This window comes from Microtus oregoni, unplaced genomic scaffold, assembly GCF_018167655.1.
Source record: "Microtus oregoni isolate MIOR12 unplaced genomic scaffold, Mior012 000006F_ref0000085, whole genome shotgun sequence".
Lineage (NCBI taxonomy): Eukaryota > Metazoa > Chordata > Mammalia > Rodentia > Cricetidae > Microtus > Microtus oregoni.
Window position 1 is genome coordinate 28,527,696 of NW_024543065.1, and position 19,461 is coordinate 28,547,156.

At 42.8% G+C, this 19,461-nt stretch overlaps 1 protein-coding gene across 3 annotated transcripts in view; it reads right to left on the reverse strand.

Moving 5' to 3' along the window:
- Afg1l (AFG1 like ATPase) overlaps positions 1 to 19,461 on the reverse strand; it is a 158,974-nt gene that overhangs the window by 92,542 nt on the left and 46,971 nt on the right. For all 3 annotated transcript variants that reach the window (XM_041654714.1, XM_041654713.1, XM_041654715.1), the window contains one exon: positions 14,275 to 14,374. In XM_041654714.1, coding sequence (XP_041510648.1) covers positions 14,275 to 14,374 — 100 coding nt within the window. The remainder of the gene's footprint in view (positions 1 to 14,274; positions 14,375 to 19,461) is intronic.

The following is a 19,461-nucleotide window of genomic DNA, read 5'->3' on the forward strand; positions in this document are numbered from 1 at the left end:
AGTCCTGAGTCAAAACATCCATGTAAGAAGAGACTCAGAGCTGGGTATGGTAGTGATGCCTCTAAACCCAGCAGAGGCAGGCGGATCTCTGAGTTCAAGGCCAGCTTGGTCTAAGTAGGGAGTTCCAGGACAGCGAGGACTATATAGAGAAACCCTGTCTCTAAAAACAAAAAGAAGGAGGAGGAGGTGACACATCCCAAAGTCCTTAGCCCCTGAACACAGAAGATTGTATCAGGAAGGAAATCATCTTTTCTGGTCTTGTAAGTTCTCAGTAATTAATTAAAAGTCATGTTAAAATAAGCCTTTCAGAAAAAAAAAAACTGATAGACAAAACTGCTCCTGAATGTGTCCTAAGGTCACATATTTGATTAAAAGGTAAGGAAAAGCCACTGTAATGAATTGTCTAAAAATCCAAATACTCTTTTTAATAAGCTAAAACGCAAGGTGATTATATTAAAGGTAGTATTTTACAACATACATATGTGTCACAGTGAATGTATGCTTACACAAAATACAGATTCACGAATATACTTATTTTCAAAAGTAAACAAAAAGAAAATAGCAATAGATTTAAAGAATTTTAAATTTTTTATTTTTTTATTTTTTATTTTTCCATGATAATTATTGAGTTCTACATTTTTCTCTGCTCCTCCTTGCCTCTCCCCTCCCCTCTTCAACCCTTTCCCAAGGTCCCCATGCTCCCAATTTACTCAGGAGATCTTGTCTTTTTTTGCTTTCTACTTCCCATGTAGATTATATCTATGTAAGTCTCTCTTAGTGTCTGTATTGTTGTCTAAGTTCTCTGGGATTGTGGTTTGTAGACTTGTTTTCTTTGCTTTATGTTTTAAAACCACCTATGAATGAGTACATGTGATAATTGTCTTTCTGTGTCTGGGTTACCTCACTCAAAATAATGTTTTCTATAGACTTTAAGGATTTTATACTTTTCTTTTAAGTAGGCTTTTGCCAGAGTGGCACACATATGTAACTGCGGTGCTCAGGGTGGTACACATATGTAACCGCAGTACTCAGGGTGGCACACATATGTAATGCAGTACTCAGGGTAGCACACGTATGTAATGCAGTACTCAGGGTGGTACACATATGTAACCGCAGTACTCAGGGTGGCACACATATGTAATGCAGTACTCAGGATGGCACACATATGTAATGCAGTACTCAGGGTGGCACACATATGTAATGCAGTACTCAGGGTGGCACACATATGTAATGCAGTACTCAGGGTGGCACACATATGTAATGCAGTACTCAGGGTGGCACACATATGTAATGCAGTACTCAGGGTGGCACACATATGTAATGCAGTACTCAGGGTGGCACACATATGTAACTGCGGTGCTCAGGGTGGCACACATATGTAACTGTAGGACCTTAAAAATATTTTTAAGGGAAACTTCTGGAAAAAATTTCCAAGAGTTTGAAATTTTATAGTCCTTTATAGACATTCTATAAAGCTCATGAATTTTTAAAACTATAAAAATAGAAACAGTAAAAAGGTTTCCTCAATAGTAAATACACAAATTAGATTACACTATATCTTGTTTTTTTTTCAAAATATAGCATTATAATATCTTTTCTATATTTCCTTGTTTAGAGAAAATTTTATAACTGTGATAGATTTCAACTGCTATATTTTATGGAAATAAAATGATTATTAGAAAACATTTATTCTCCTTAGAAGTACTCATCGTGGCATCATTACAGTGAAGAAAGAGTTTGCATGTGGTCTGTGGCAATTAAGAAGTTTCAGTTCACTTACATCCAAATTTTGATTTACGGACATCACCAAAGGTAAGATAATGCTGGCCCGGCTCTGAGGATACTAAGCTTCAACATGAGATCTTGTCTTTGCTATAATCCTTACCTCCATTGAGTAAAATAGGTAAAATTTGAGAAATGGGTTTAAAATTAAATATTCCCACAACTCTCACCAACTGTAAAAGCTGCCAGAGAAGCTGCATTAAAATGTGGTGGGGCCTGGTTTTGTGTGGTGGTAATGTGTTTTCCTGGCACGCATGAGGCTCAGGCTCAACCTCCAGACCTTCATTTGTAATATTCCCAACTCAGAAGCAATCCAGATGTGTAGCATTCAGTGAATAGATAACAAATCGTGCACATCTACACAATAAGATACTATTCTGCAATAAAAAAGATAAACTAAGTGTACAATCGGCAAATCTCAAAAGAAACCAGACCCGAAACAATATACACTGGGTAGTTCCTTGATACAAGACTAGAGAAAAGACAAGCCCATTAACACCAACCAAAGCAACTACTCAGTGTGGCTGCCTGAGGAAAGACCAAGGATCCGCAGTGATGGTGAAAGAAGGCGGGGTCAACAGTGAGTGATGACAAAAGAAGGCGGGACCGACAGTGAGTGATGATGAAAGAAGGCAGAGCCAACAGTGAGTGATAACAAAAGGCGGGGCCAACAGTGAGTAATGATGAGAGAAGGCGGGGCCGAAAGTGAGTGATGATGAGAGAAGGCGGGGCCGACAGTGAGTGAAGACAAAAGGACACAGGAAACTTTGGGGAGAAGCAGAACTATTTACTACATGGTTGTGATGATAATTTAAACAATGACTTTTTTGTTTTTTTGAATATATGAGTACTATATTTACATGACCCCCCATAGATTGACAGTTCTTAAAATGTGTCATTTCTATTATATATTAGATATCCTTTTATAAAAACATATCAGCAGTAGTGAATATCTATGAGCTCAACAGTCTAGAACAAAGCTAAGGTGTTATTTTAAAGCTGTTTTTGTTTTGTTGGTGGTGGTGGTTGTTTTTGTTTGTTGGTTGGTTTGTTTTGAGACAGGGTCTAACTATGCAGTCCTAGCTGGCCGTTCTGGAACTCACCATGCAGACCAACTTGTTCTGAGAGAATTGCCTACCTTTACCTGAGTAGTGCTGAGATTAAAGGCGTGTACGGCCACACCTGTCCTATCCTTTTTTTAATGCTATAGGAGACTGACAAGCATGCAGTTTGGGAGTTCTGAGATCAATGAAAGCAGTGAAAGCTCACTTGCTGTTGAATAAAAGATTTCCTAGAGGGGTTCCCAGGTGTCCACGGGGATGTCCCTCCCCAGCTAGGACCCTGGGCAGTGGAGGAGAGGGTACATGAACTGGCCTTGTCCCGTAGTCAGACTGATGACTATCTTGAATATCACCATAGAACCTTCATCTGGTGACAGATGGAGATAGAGACAGAGATCCACATTGGAGCACTAGACTGAGCTCCCAAGGTCCAGTTGAAGAGCAGGAGGGAGAAGATGAGCAAGGAAGTCAGGACTGCGAGAGGTTGGTCCACCCACTGAGACAGTGTGCCTGAGCTAATGGGAGCTCACCAAAGCCAGCTGGACTGGGACTGAATGAGCATGGGATCAAACTGGACCCTCTGAATGTGGTTGACAATGGGGGCTGACTGAGGGGCCAATGATAATGGCACTGGGATTTGTCTCTACTGCATGTACTGGCTCTTTTTGGGATGCTAGTCTATTTGGATGCACACCTTCCTAAGCCTTGGACTTCCCACAGGGCAGGATACCCTGCCCTCTCTTAGGACTGGAGGGGGAGGGAGAGTGGGGGAGCGGGAAGGAAATGGGAGGAGGGGAGGAAGTGGAAATTTTGAATGGTATTATTTATAAAGTAATAAAAAATAAATTTAAAAAAAGATTTTCACTCGTCAGCAAAGCTAAAGGAGAATGGCAGGAGTTAGGCCTTACAGACTGAATGTTTCAAAGGGTTAAATTTTTAAAACTCAGCTTTTATAAAGACATGTGATTCAAACATTATGTTCTGAGGGCATTTTCTAAACATAGTCCGAAGCAGAAATTCATTGGCTTGAAAATCTTTAGGTTTTTATGCAATGGAAAAGGGGCTGTAGTTATTAAATTGAAGTTCCTCTGCAATTCAAATATTATGCTAATTACAATACAATAGCTCTACCTCCTGAAATATTATTTAGCTACAAAGGGTTTTACACTTGGCTTTAACTTCCTTAGATGTAAAGATTTCATATTATACTTATATCAACAGTTGCCATGATTTACTAAATACCAGTTAAAAATTCACCAGTTCTTGCCTATGATTTTTTTTAAAATGATTTCTGAACAGAGCTAAATGAACACTTGGTTGTATAAGATAGAGGACTGGGATTACGGGCCATTCATTTGGTGAAGAATGTATGAGGACTCTAAAACTGTGCAGAGTGAAGAACTGCAATAACACTCAGAGACAGAATGCATGCAGAGAGGGGTTTTGAAGTAATGACAAGCACATCGAGGCTGCGGAGACGCATGTGGATAGCAGATCTTTTCCTTAAAATTCAAGTTTTAAAACCAAGAGGGTGAAAATTCCTATTCATACATGTGCAAACTGGTTTGGTTTAGAGGAAGAAAAGTACGTAACAAAGGTAATTCAAAGGAATTTTCCTATAAAATAACAATAAAATATTTACATGGCTGTCTGGGGCCAATCTGACTTATTCTTCTAAAATATTATTTTATCATGGAATTTTTTAAGGGTACCTTTAGACCATTTAAGCAGCAACAGCAATTCAGCTTTTCTCTTTCATTATTTAGAAAATGTTTTATTAGTTTATTAGAAACTGCAGGCCATCAGGGCAAGGATGGTGTGGCAGACTGAATGAACTCCCACCACGGCAGCCGATAATCAAGGAGAAAGCACCAAGCTCCAAGATGGCCCTTTTATGTCAGCTGGGCCCCAAGCTTTAGGATGCTGCTACCCAAATTCAGGAAGGTCTTTTCCTTTAGTTAATTATCTCTGGAAATGCCTTTGCAGACAAATTCAAGAGATGTGCTATACTGATCTATAGGAGTGTCTAGGCCAATCAAGTTGAGAATGGAGATGAGATGTGGTTTGGAAATCTCAGGTTCAGGCAGGATTTGTACACAGAACTTGGAGCTATCCCAGTCTAGTTCTCTGTGGGGCAGAGCTCCACACCTCAAACTCTCTAATCTGATTCTTCAGTCTATAAAACTATGGGTTTGTCATCAGAACCCAAGACGCCAATGCAGCAATTATTATCCCGGACCCTGAAGCCCACACTGGGCCCTCCTCTAAGTTCTCTCCCTTGGGAGTCTGTCTGCTTTTTTTCATTCTCCAGAAACATCAGATAATTGGGTTGACTACTGTGCCCAGAGTTCCTGACTGTCATCTCCAAGGAGGTTACTGAGCTAGGAGCTTGCTTAGCTCAAAAAGGGGGGTAGCAGACAAATATCAACCACTGGTATTTCCTGTCACTGAGCTGTCCAATCCTGCTTTACGGTTTTTATTCATATATTTGGGCTGTTTTACAGAGTTTGCTCTGAGAAGCATTCTTCAATGTTTTTTTTTCTTTTCTAATAATTTAGGAAGTAAAAGGCACAGTTTAAATCCTCCAAAGCAAGCTGGCCAGAGTGGTTCCTATCTGCAGTCCTGCATCTGGAAGGCTAAGGCAGGAGATCTCAAGTTTGAAGCTATCCTGGGCCACACAAAACGAGGACATTGTCACTCAGTGTCGGTAACTCTCCTCGGCAGGAGTCAGAATTCCCTTCTTGCCCAATCCCCTGAGTGATCTGCCTCACTTCACACAATTTTCTTCAGTGAAGTGCATCCCGCACTAGCTCTCCTGGGAACTGACATCCTCCACTCCTCTGTTCTCCGTGGTCTGGTCTGATATTCTGCCAAACAGCACCCATTTCACCACACGGCTTGATGTCTCCACTTCGGTGCCTTGAAGACTAATATGAATGGATGTAATTGTAATATCTTCTTACTTCATTAGCTGTCTTTATTTCAGATGATCGCTCAGTAAATGAGTTTTCAGCTCAATTTGTTGCCTTTTTTTAATCTTAAATCTTTTTCAGTCTACATTTTCCTGATTTTCTTTCCCTTGAGACAGAATCTTGTTATGGAGCCCATAGTGGCCTTAAATTCAACATCCTCCTGACTCATCGTGCCTGGTGTTGGGATTACAGGCATGGACCACCAAGCCCAACTTCTGACTTTCAAAGAAAATGAAAGCTAAATTTCCTGAACCATACTTCTCTTTGCTCTGCTCACTCATCTATTTTTAAAAGCTGCTGGGTTTTTTTGCCTTTATTCACATTTAATGCTGTAGTATCTGTCATTGTTCTAATGCTAGGGTGTTTTCTGTTTATGTAGACCATGTATATGCTCAGGGCATCTCTGCAATTTAGATAGTGCTTTTATGTAGTTCTGAAATTCAAATAAGATATGTGGTTGGGGGCTGGAGAGATGGCTCAGTGGTTAAGAGCACTGGCTGCTCTTCCAGAGGTCCTGAGTTCAATTCTCAGCCACCACATGGTGGCTTACAATCATCTATAATGAGATCTGGTGCCCTCTTCTGCCTTGCAGGCATATGTGCAGATAGAATATTGTATACACAATAAATAAATCTTAAAATGTGTGTGTGTGTGTGTGTGTGTGTGTGTGTGTGTGTGTGTGTGTGGTTTGCATGGTTCTCCTAATTATCCACCAACTTGTTTTTCTCTTTCTGTCTATAATTTAGTTCCACGTTAAAAAATGATAATTGTTGGTCAGGGTGCAGAGAGAGGGTGTCCTGCAAACCTCAGCCATGACTGGGATCTATAACACATCTCCGACTAAAACTAAGGGGCAAGAGCCAGAGCTCAGGGAGACCGCAACAAAACCTTGTCTTCCAGATCAGGCAGGATGACTCATGAACTCACTGCAGCTGTGGATGCCTGCACAAGACCTGTATAAGAGCAAGCCATGCAACTCCTACTGTCCTAGGGGTTCACAAGCCATGTAACTTCTATCATGGAGTCCTAGGGGTTCACAACCACCCAACTTCTACTGTGGAGTCCTGGGGGTTCACGAGCCAATACACCTAACTGAAGAGCTGCGGATGGGTGGTGGCTTCTAAGGTTGAGAGACTCAGTTTTCTTTAAGGGTATGGCCCCTGCTGAGTTAATCACATTCCAATGGAAGGTCCTATATCCAGCAGGAACAGGAGTCAATGGGCTAGTTAAAAAGAGGAGAAGGGAATCTAGGAAGGGTGGGGAGGAGGAGTTGGGTGAACAAAATCAAAATAAATCAAAAGAATTCACTTATAAAGATGAAAAATGTTATAGCTGTAGACCTTGACAAGTTCATAAAAATGCTCCATAGTTTCACTGCTAAATGCAGTCCTGTCTTTTGAGGCAATACACATAGCTCTGATATCATATTACAGTGATAACGCTACTTCCATTTTATGAACTAACTCTACTGGGAAAGGTAGTAGTTTTTCCAAATGTGTTCTCAGCCTTTGTCCAATGCCCACTGAGATGCCATTGTTGTAGTTGCCTTGTTCTGTTGAGCCAGAGTCTCTCTGTTTAGCTCTGAAGAGCCTGGAACTTGCCCTATAGACCAGGCTGGCCTCAAACTCACAGAGATCTGCCTGCCTCTGCCTCCCAGATTCTGGGATTAAAGCAAGCACCACCACATCCAGCTAATCTTTTCCTTTAAGCGGTAAAATAAGTAGCATAAATGTGAGTGTGCACATACGGGTAGCCAACCTGCAGTGCTGTCTAGGCCTTTGCTTACTATGAATACACTGCTCTGAATAAAAATCACATAACACTTTGTCTGGTGGCCTAAGAAAATAGATTTTTCAAATTATTCTAGTCAGGATATTTTAATGCTACCCAATTCATTTTCATTATAATAAAGAGTACATGGAAAACAAATTTGAGCCAACAAGATGACCTGAGTTCAATCCCTGGGAACCATGTGGTAGACGGAGAGACCCAAGTCCCCACTAGTTGTTCACAGGCCTCCATAAACAGATCACGGCACACACTTGAGTGCACATGCATGTTCATTCGGACATACACATAAAATTTAAAATTTTTTAATGTTAAAGGAAAAGTTCAGGGGCTAGAAAGATAGCTCAGTGGTTAAGAGCACCGGCTCTTAACTGGCTGCTCTTGCAGAGTATTCAGGCTGGGTGCAGCTGGGTTCCCAGCACCCACATGGCGGCTCACAACTATCTGTAACTCCAGTTCTAGGGGATCCACTGGCCTCCAATGGCACGAGGCATGCATGTGGTGTACAGACAGACATACATGCAATCAAATTATTCATATGCATAAAATAATATTTTTTTAAGTTTTTAAAAGTCAAAAGCAGAAATTCTAACCTCCTGTGTACCACCCTGGGTTCAGTCTTGGGGCTGCTTCCTTTTCAGTGCTCCAAATTACGTTGACAATGAGGAACAACCGCTCAGCTTACACAGTCTACATTCCTTTAACACTGTCTTCCTATTTTTTGAACAGAGTTCTCAAGTTTAATCATTAAGTTAATTTTGAATCTCTAACTAGTTTGATCTACTGAACTGCTAACTCTTTGGGTCACCATCCAATTAATTCTTACTATTTTTTTTCCTGCTGAATATCGTGAAACTAGAAAAACTTGGAATATTATGTAAACAGAAAAACTTCATCTTAGCACATAAACCATGAGAATTCTATGGTTCATTTTCTAGTGGTTCCCCACAGATCCACTGCCGTCACCCTATCCCAGGTTCCTCATTCTATGCATCCTGACATGTTTGTCCATGTGCTTCCTGCATGGAGAATGGCTCTGCACTAACAATGTCCCTGGCAAGTGTCCCAGCCTCAGCGCTGCTGCCTGCCAATGCATGCTCTTGGGTAGAACAGTCAGACACTGCTAAATCTCCTCCAAGCCACACAGTCCCCACTAGAGAACCATTGTCTGGGAACAAGACATAGCCACTTCTTGCCTCTAGTCTACAGTCACTTCCGAACACATCTACCTGGGTCCACCACATTCCTACGCTCCACCCAGAAACCCCTCCTTCAGGTTACAAGAAGGCAGTCTTTCCCACTGGGACTCTGCCAGTCCAGCTTGCGGCAAGCTCCAGGGTCTTACATTATCTCTTACAATAGGGCTCGCAGATACAGTTCAAGGCCAATCTGGTCTACAGAACAAGTTCCAGGACAGCCAAGGCTACACAGAGAAACTTGTCTCAAATATATATATATATATATATATATATATATATATATATATATATATATATTTTTTTTTTTTTTTTTTTTTTAAAAATAGCCTATGAAGATGATTTCTGTCCACCCTGCTAATGGGAGATACTCTAGGGCTCAGTTAACTAGTGTCCAGCTGTGTTGCAACGCTGAGTGTCTAAGCGTTCAACTTTTGTCTTCTCCAAAGGCGAACTCCAGCTCAAGTTCTGCACACTTTCTGACAGCCCTGGGACCTTGTTCATGCCTGCAACATCTGTGCTCCAAAGTGTCCCTCGGCCTCTCCTTGTGCCTGTCTGCCTTGCTTTACCACACCAGAACTGCTAGGGTCTTTGAGCTCCTTCAAGACACTGCTCTCCTTTCTAGCCCTACCAAGCACTACTTTTCCTTCAACAGTATTTGCTACAGAACCTCCTAGATCATTCTAGCGCCTCCCTACTTATGGGCATAGCTTTGTCATTGTGCGAAGACAATCCTGATCACATTGTCAAGTCAGCTATAGTAGAGACAAACACCATTTTCACTTAGTTGATCTGGTATTTATGTGTGTGTGTAGTGTTAGCTGCATATAAATGGGGGAGGGAATGAATGTGCACCAGAGTACATATATGTGTGGAGGCTGTAGGTCCACATCATGTGTCTTTCTGTATTATTCTTGTCTTAACTAGTGCTCTGTTGCTGTGAAGAGACACCATGACTACAGTAACTCTTTTTTAAAAAAAAAAAATATTTATTTATTTATTATGCATACAATATTCTGTCTGTGTGTATGTCTGCAGGCCAGAAGAGGGCACCAGACCTCATTACAGATGGTTGTGAGCCACCATGTGGTTGCTGGGAATTGAACTCAGGACCTTTGGAAGAGCAGGCAATGCTCTTAACCACTGAGCCATCTCTCCAGCCCAGTAACTCTTTTTTTTAAAAAAAAAATAATAATTTATTTATTTTTAATTCATGTGCATTCATATTTTGCCTGCATGTCTGTCTTGTGAAAGTGCTGAATCCCCTGAAACTGGAGTCACAGACAGTTATGAACTGCCATGTGGGTGCTAGGAATTGAACCTGGGTCCTCTGGAAGAGCAGTCAGTGCTCTTAACCTCTGAGCCACCTCTCCAGCACCTCTTATAAAGGAAAACATTTAATTGAGGGTTTATTACAGTTTCAGAGGTTTAGTCCATTATCATCATGGCAGGAAGTACAGTGGTGTGTAGCCAGACATGGTCCTGGAGCAGTAGCTGAGAGTTTTACATCCTGATCCACAGGCAGCAGGCAAAGAGAGACTCTGGGTTTGCTGTGGGCTTTTGAAACCTCAGAGTCCACCCCCCATGACACACCTCTTCCAACAAGTCCTTCCCAACAGTCCACCAACACCTCCCACTGTTTATCTTTTCTCTTCTTTTCTTTTAGACAGTGTCTCATCAGCAATTTCATTAAAAAAAAAAAGAATAAAAGCTCGTGAAAGATGGGGAGATAGCTCAGTGGTAGACTGCTTGTTTGGTCTCTGTTTTTCCATCCCCAAGACCTGGTCCATCTGCAAGTCCTGTTGTCTCTGCCTATAATAAAAACAGCAGCTGACCATTTCCTATCACTGCCCCATCACCTCCCCTAAGCACTGCTGCAAAAGCCTTCTCGGTCCTTACTCCCAGTCTCAAAAACTCATCCACACAATCTATTCTCCGCTGCAACCAGAGATCCTTGAAGAAATATACATGCACATTCTGAGCCCTCATACTGAGATCTACCTGTGTGCTAGGCACTCTGACAGTGCATAGAGCATACCCACACACCCAGATTTTATATATATATATATATATATATATATATATATATATATATATATATACATATATATATGTATATATGTGTGTGTGTGTGTGTGTGTGTGTGTGTGTGTGTATATCCAGGCCCTCAGAAAGCTGCATCATTCTGGAAGAGGGCAGACAATGACCCAAAAACACAATAAATGCATCAAATAAAGAGAGGCATTAATGCCATGTTACAAACGGAAATTTCTGTACCACCCAGTCCTGTAGTCATTCAGTCCCAAAGAAACACACAAGACTTTTATTAATTATAAACTGTTTGGCCTATTAGCTCAGGCTTCTTATTAACTAGCTTTTACAACTTAAATTAACTCATAATTCTTGTCTATGTTTAGCTACGTGGCTTAGTACCTTTCCTCAGCATTCTAATATTGCTTCCTCCATGTCTGGCTGGTGACTGATTCCCTGCCTTTCCTCTTCCCAGAATTCTCTTAATCTGCTTGCTCCACCTATACTTCTTGCCTGGCTACTGGCCAATAAATATTCTATTAAACTAATATGAGTGACAAATTTTTTCAGTGTACAAGAGATTATCCCACAGCATTTTCCCTTTTTCTCTTTTCAAAACAAGAACTCTGAATCTAACCTCCTTTGTTTAGCCTTTTTCCTGACCATTATCCATAACAACTTGTAATCAACACTCTAAACAAAGACAAACATCCATAATCTGTTTTTTTTGGGAATGTGGGTGTAGTTTTCTAGGCTACTTCCTCTTGATTGGGGGTGCTGAAAATCTTATGGAAACCCAAAGAAAATTGAGGATTATGGTCAAGTCCTGACTAGAGTATTCTCTGAGGCCGGATAATCTCAACCAGTAGTCTTGAGGATGTTCTGAATGTAAGACTCAGAGGAAACTGCAACAGAGGCACTCTGAGAAATTGGATCATCTGGGCCATCTAAGTGGGAGATGGAGGAGTGAAGCAAAGCAGGGCTGTCACACTTTCACTGGGAAAACCTTCCCCTAGCAGAGGGGAGTTGTTATACTCCTGGAACCCGCCTAACTGTAACTTCGCTGGGGAAGCCCTCTCCTGCTGGAGCAGAGCTGTTACATTGGAGAAACCTTTCCCTAGAGCAGGGCTGTAAGATGCTATGCTTACTGAGATCTGTGCTATTGCTGGCTCCCAGCTGCCAGAATACTCTTCCACATGAGCTGTAGCACTCAGTATCCCTTGGCTCCCAACTACCGGGATCCCTTTCCATCTGAGCTTTAATACTTATAAATATGGCTTCCTGCACCTGGTAACAGTTGAGGAAATTGAATTTGGCATCATGGAGAAATTGTGGGGCACTGAGGATTATGACCTGTGTATCACCTACTATAACACTAAAAATCATGACCAAAAATGGAGAAACTAGGCCTTGGCCTGGATGATGACAGCAACAACCAGCAAGCAACAGCCACACTGAGACCAGGAGACTGTGGCTGCCTGAGCATCCAAGGCTGCATGCAGTCTCTGGTACATGTCTGCCAGTATTGCAATGCCAACGGTTCCCTGCCTTCCTGCCAGAAGATGAAGAGGGTTGTGCAGTACGCCAAAGGCTGCAAACGGAAACCAATGGTGGATGGCTCATCTGCAGACAGCTTTTTGCCCTCTGCTGGTACCATGCCAAGCACTGTCAGGAGAACAAAGTCCAGTGCTATTCTGCCTCAACATCAAGCAAAGGCACCAACAGCAGCAGGTGCAGCACTGGTCCCAACAGGCTCAGCTGCTCCATAGGAGGATGGCCATCATGCAGGGGACAGGTGTGGCGGGACAGCATGCAGAGGACAGGTGTGGAGGGACAGCATGCAGGGGGCAGGTGTGGAGGGACAGCATGCAGGGGGTAGGTGTGGCGGGACAGCAGCAGGGGACAGGTGTGGAGGGACAGCATGCAGGGGATAGGTGTGGCGGGACAGCAGCAGGGGACAGGTGTGGAGGGACAGCAGCAGGGGGCAGGTGTGGAGGGACAGCATGCAGGGGGCAGGTGTAGAGGGACAGCAGCAGGGGGCAGGTGTGGAGGGACAGCATGCAGGGGGCAGGTGTGGAGGGACAGCATGCAGGGGATAGGTGTGGCGGGACAGCAGCAGGGGACAGGTGTGGAGGGACAGCAGCAGGGGGCAGGTGTGGAGGGACAGCATGCAGGGGGCAGGTGTGGAGGGACAGCAGCAGGGGGCAGGTGTGGAGGGACAGCAGCAGGGGGCAGGTGTGGAGGGACAGCATGCAGGGGGTAGGTGTGGCGGGACAGCAGCAGGGGACAGGTGTGGAGGGACAGCATGCAGGGGATAGGTGTGGCGGGACAGCAGCAGGGGACAGGTGTGGAGGGACAGCATGCAGGGGATAGGTGTGGAGGGACAGCATGCAGGGGACAGGTGTGGAGGGACAGCATGCAGGGGGTAGGTGTGGCGGGACAGCAGCAGGGGACAGGTGTGGAGGGACAGCATGCAGGGGATAGGTGTGGCGGGACAGCAGCAGGGGACAGGTGTGGAGGGACAGCATGCAGGGGGCAGGTGTGGAGGGACAGCATGCAGGGGACAGGTGTGGAGGGACAGCATGCAGGGGATAGGTGTGGCGGGACAGTAGCAGGGGGCAGGTGTGGAGGGACAGCATGCAGGGGACAGGTGTGGAGGGACAGCAGCAGGTGCAGCATGGGTCCCAACAGGCTCAGATGCTCTGCAGGAGGATGGTCAGCATGCAGAGGGGTGTGCGGCGGGACAGCAGCAAGACCTGCAGTCCCCAACTCCTGCTACTCCACCATATGACAGAATAGAGAGAAAGGACAAAGGAAGCACCTGGAGGTGAGGGGTCTGGGTTGTGCTGTCAGCGAGGCAAGTCCTGGCCCCTATGAACAAGGCCTTGACAGTCCCCTGCGAAACATTATTTTGAATTCCTCACCTTTAACTGACCACATGCTGAGTTAAAAAAATTACAGGATTTTAAATGTGTTACTTTTGTGTCTAACTACTACTTGTATTTTAATTCTTAAATACTTTCCTAATAAGCCACAAGTGCCTTTTTAGAAATGATAAATTAAGTGAAGTAGTTAAAAAAAAACTACTCATGGAAGTGAGCTTCATCTTTTTCAAAAATTTAATTAAGAGTTTTTCATTTCATTGAACTTTCTTTTATGGCATAAAAATCAGCTAGAAATATTTTCATTGCCATAGGTAGATATCATGTGTCTGGCGTTGGGGGGACGGTATCCAACATGGGGAGCAAATGACCTCAGTTGACTACAAAACTTTTTCTTAAATACAAATTCAGACTGATTTTTCAGACTAAGCTTATTATAAAACCAAGGGTAGGTGAAGTCATCAGACTGACAAACACAAGAAAATCACTCCAGAAATATGGGGTTTCGAAAGCGTCTTGAGCCCCCACCTAATTGGGTGGAGAGAGCACGTTGTTTGTTTACCTTCCGGGGGTCTGTTAGATGTTGCCACAACGACGACCCCGTTTTTGAACAGATTTTCAAAAAGCTGTTTCAGAATCATGGCGTCGGCGATGTCAGTGACCTGCGGACAACAACACATTTGTTTTATCTTAATTTCACTTCTGCTCCAACGAATTTGCTAATGGCTCTTTTTTTTTTTTAAGATGGAAGTGAATTCCAGGAGGAAAATTCTAATTATCGTCATGAAGAGTAGATAATTAAAAGCATGAAAGGCCATCAAACAGTCTTTTCCTTCACACTTCCTTCGCTGCTAATCAATCATCTCCACCCAAATTATCAAATGTTCTGTGCTAACTTCTCTATCAACTACACGTGGAAAGCAGAGAAAACGGTCCGAAACATTTAGGACATCCAATTAATTAGAACACAACCAACTCTCTGCTTATACTGCCACCCGGTATCCCCCTCCACCACACGCACAGAGAGGTGGGGAGCAAGAACAGCAGCATTGAAATACACGGGCTGTTTGCAATTCCTAATACCTTTCTGGCGAAGGTCCCCGGAAAGGTGACTCGTAATGGTCATGGGACGCTAGAAATAAGGACAAGTAGCCAGTGAGACAGAATCAGCTGCTGTTGAAAATAGAATGATATGACATAGATACTATTGTGCGATTGTTGCACAAAACAATTCAACAGATGGCCCATCACAGAAATAAGCAATTTCATTGTTCTTTTTAAGTGCCTTCTATTACTGTCCATGAATAATCCAAAGGCACACTGCAGTCACTTCCAGCACGCCAGCCTCTGCTAACCTTGCAAACACAAATATTCCTGCTAAAAAAAAAAAAAAAAATGAAATAAATAAATGTGTCCCTCCCAAGGACAGCTAATGCAGTGCTTTGAAACAATAACCTCTGGCAAAGCCAGAAATGCGCCCTGCAACTAAACCACAGCACAGGGCAGGCAAAACCGTGCCGGGCAAAGGAGAACGCAGCTACTCAGCTCTTCTCGAATGATTTCTTGTTCAAATTCATAATCAAAGAGTCCACTTGATGGCAACTTTTTAAAAGGGGGGCTTTTACAGTTCACAAATCAGCAATTGAGAGAGGGAAACTCCGCACACAACCTGAGTGCGGCTGAAGACACACTGGCCACTGTAGCCGCGGAGTGGCAACAGCGCTCAGAACACCCGGCCTGGCATAAAAGGGCTTTGACCGTACCGGCACATATCAAAGAATCTCAGTAAAATTTGCCTTAGGCGTGCTCACTAACTCACCATATTCTTATCTTCCCTGTTAGAGGATACGGAAACTCACCGAAATCTTCCTGTTTGATTAAGAAACTCCAAGTTACCACTTGACCCATTATAACACAGCCAGTCAAAACTGACCCTCACAGTCTAACCTGCTGCTCTCTTTATGGCCAGGACCTTACTGAGGCTGTGTAAGGTTTCCTTCCTACCTGAACAGATCAAAACCACAAGGGGTACGGCTGGAGGAAAGGGGTCTTTTTGTTTCAAGCAAAGGCTTAAAAACATTAACTAGGAGAAACTCCTGAAATGCCCTCTACTCAAAAGACTCCCGAGCCTCAAGCATTCACCGACGACAGAAAAGAGAAGCCGCGCTGGTGGCGTTCGCTGGGAGCTCAGGACCAGGGACAAATTTTGCTTCCACAAAAACATTCATAGAGAATTCCTTTTCAAATGCCTAAACACCAGTGGCATTTCTGATGAGGGGACAGAAGGAGCTTGCAAAATCCAGTAGCAACTGCCCTTTTTAAATGAGATTTTAAAGCCAGTGCTAGCCTCTCCATATATTTCCTTTAAACAGAAAAGCGATGAAATGCTACTCGATATTAGAGAACGAAGGCAGTGCTTTGACTATTTCCATAATGGTCTCTGGAACAAAAAATGAAAAAATAGCCTTTGTGCCCTGAGGTTTGGAGTGAAATATTCAGCCGATACACTGCAAAAGCTTAACCCAGAAATGGATGGGAACAGTCAAGGCTTGTGGTCGGGTTCCACTTGGCTGTTTTTACATTATGGGATGTTTTTGTGCTAGCTGAGAAAATTAACTTGGAGAAGCTATGGCTAATTACTAAAGCAGGAGTCACTCGGTGCAGCTGGATGCCAATGCAGACTCTTTGATCTTGGCCCCGCACTTGTCCGGCTTTGCCGGGGAACAGTAATTTTACAGTATAAGCGAACAGAAGACAATTGGCCCCACATTCTTGGAGAGCTGGGGTGTTCAGCATCCAGCATTTCATTACCATCCGGAACAAAAGACAAGGCTACAGATTACCAATAAGGGTAGTCTGCGAGCACAGAGTGGAGACATTTCATTAGCATTAAAGAGAAGAGATCTTTATGACCTAGAGTTGCCTTCCACCGTGACTCACTTAAATAAAAAAAGGGGGAAAAGTAATTCATTTACATGTATAAGTGCTTGAGTCTCCGTCACCCGCTGATTGGTACAGTGCCATGGAATGAGTGACAAATACAAGCATGCATTATCAGTAATTAGTGTTAGCACAACAACAAGCATCTACTTTTACTAGCCGTTTTTAATAGTGCTCCTGCTTTATGAAAATGGCAAATAGTATCTGTGAGTGATAGTGATACTTCATGGAGGAGAATTTTACACAGCATTCTGCTTATCGAAATGCTTTTTAAATACTAACTAGTAAGACATGTCTTCCCTCGGTATTCTGATGTTTTCAGAATCACAAGTGGTTTAGCAGGTAACATAAATATTCAAAGATACAAAAAAGATTTAAAAGAAAGCCTTAAGAACAAGGTATTCTTTTATTTCAGTCACTAGAGCACATTTAAGAGAAAAACAAAAACAAAGCCCTATGTAGACATATTCCTCGACCAAAGAAGTGTATCTGAGATATCACATTGGTAATGATGATGAAGAGCGTGAACTAAATGCTTCCAAAGTGGGACCTTAAAAACCCCTTAAACCCACGAGCACAGATAGAAGGAGTATGTCCTTGCTTCTAAGGAGCAATAATTCCCGTTCATCTCCCTATAAAATAAACATTATTATATTCATTACCACCACTCTAAAGTCCAATAACAAACAGCAAAACCAGCCAGACTAATAGCATGATTCAATTTTAAGAGTGGGGTGGCAGTTTCAGATACACTGTCACTAAGGATAAAGCATCTAAAGATTCATTTCTCATAAATTCAGCAAGGATTGATTATACTAGGCTTAAGAATAACTTTTAGGTCCTGTTATTAAACAACCCAAACCCCACCTTCCTCTATAGCCAGATAGTTAACCACATAACACAAGACTTTGTGTACTAAAGAAGACACATAACCTAGCTGCTGAGTCAGAGCAAGGATACTGGGTTAAAACCGCAGCTGAATTATGTAACCTCTCTGACTCTTCATTTTCTCATCAATATAATGAAAGCAGCAATAATACATAGTTGCAAAACTTTAATAAGACATAGTTAAACTCTCGAGAAATGCTAACTAGGGTTTATTACCTATGTATAGTATATATGCTCCTATAATTCCATATTAGTAATGCATTATTATATAGAATCTTGGTTGCAAATGGAAGGATAGATGTCACAGTACAGTGTTTAAGAACAAAGGCATTGGGATTGGTGGTCAAGAGTAATTCTTGTTCTTCCAGAGGACCCTAGCTCAGTTCCCGGAACCCACGTCGGGTAGCCCATAGCTGCCTACAACTCTAGCTCCAGGGAATCCTTGTCTTCTCCTGAGTTCGCAAACACCCACACTTATGTGCACACATGTACAAAATTAAAACTTAAAATAAATATTTCTTTTTTTAAAAAAGACAAAATATAGAGGCCAGACATGGTGGAACACACCTTAAATCCCAGCACTCAGACAGCAGAGGCAAATGGATGTGAGTTAAGAGCCCAGCCTGGTCTGCAAAGCAAATTCCAGGACAGTCAGGGCTCTATAGAGGGGCCTTGATGCAAAGCAAACCAAAACCAAAACAAACAGCACAAACACACAGGCACACAGAAAGCACCCAGGAGACAGGAGCCAACATCAGAGAGTATACATAAGGAGCTGAGATGCAGCTCCATGTTAGATGCCTTGTCCAGTGTGTAAGAGGTCTCTAGGTCCAGTCTCCAGCATCAAAATGAACAAAAAAGATAAAGAGTATACACAATAGATGGGATGGAATAGCCAATAGATAAATAAGCAATATCTCAACAGTTCATGAAAGACTAACCTAGTAAGAAAACAAAGGAGAAAAATCATATTAATGCATAAATAATATAAATTAAATAATCAGATCATTTCATCTATTAACAATTCAAATGATGAGATAATTCATGATATTTACAGGAGATAATGTGGCCGAGGTTTGAGTCTTTGGGATCTAAAATGCTGGCTTTTCTCGAGAGCTGCTTTATACACAAGCGTAGTGATGCTTAAGCGAGGAAGGCGGCAGGCAAAGCTTGACGGACCACTATGGCAGGAATATGGAAAACCAGAATGCCAAGATATGGACAAGAAAGAGTGCTCGTGAGGTTTCAGACAAAAAGGACTCGGTCGGGAGGTGGGCTAGAAACCATTTGTGTTATATTCTGGCAAAGAATGTGGCTTGGTCTGCTTATGGCCTAAAGGTTTTAAAGGAGACTGAATTCAAAAGCAATGGACTTTTCAATTGGTGGGGGGAGCCCAACATAACAAGGCATCAATGGTGGAATGTTTGCTGCTTGATGCCAGGCTTATAGTGAGAAATCAGAGCAAAAGTCGGAGCAAGTAGAGCCAAGAAGAAGAATTAAGTCCAGTTAGACACAGAAAAGAACAAGAGTGCATCTAAAGCTGTGGACAGGGCCTGGAGAGATGGCTGAGCAACTACGAGCACTTGCTGCTCTTGCAGAGGACCTAGGATTGGTTCCCAGCATTCACAAGGCAGCTCACAGCCATCTGTAACTGCAGTTCCTGGGGATCTGGTGCCCTCTGAAAGCACCAGGTACATCTGCAGTGAACTTCAATTCATGCAGGCAAACAATTGCTCATAGTCAAAGTGAAAATAAATCTTTAAAAAAAAAAAAGGCTGGAGAGATGGCTCAGTGGTTGAGTGAGCATTGGCTGCTCTTCCAGAAAACCTGGGTTTGATTTCCAGCACCCACATGACAGCTGATGCTAATCTTTAACTCCAGTTCCAAGGAATTTGACAGCCTCTTCTACGTCTGAGGGCAC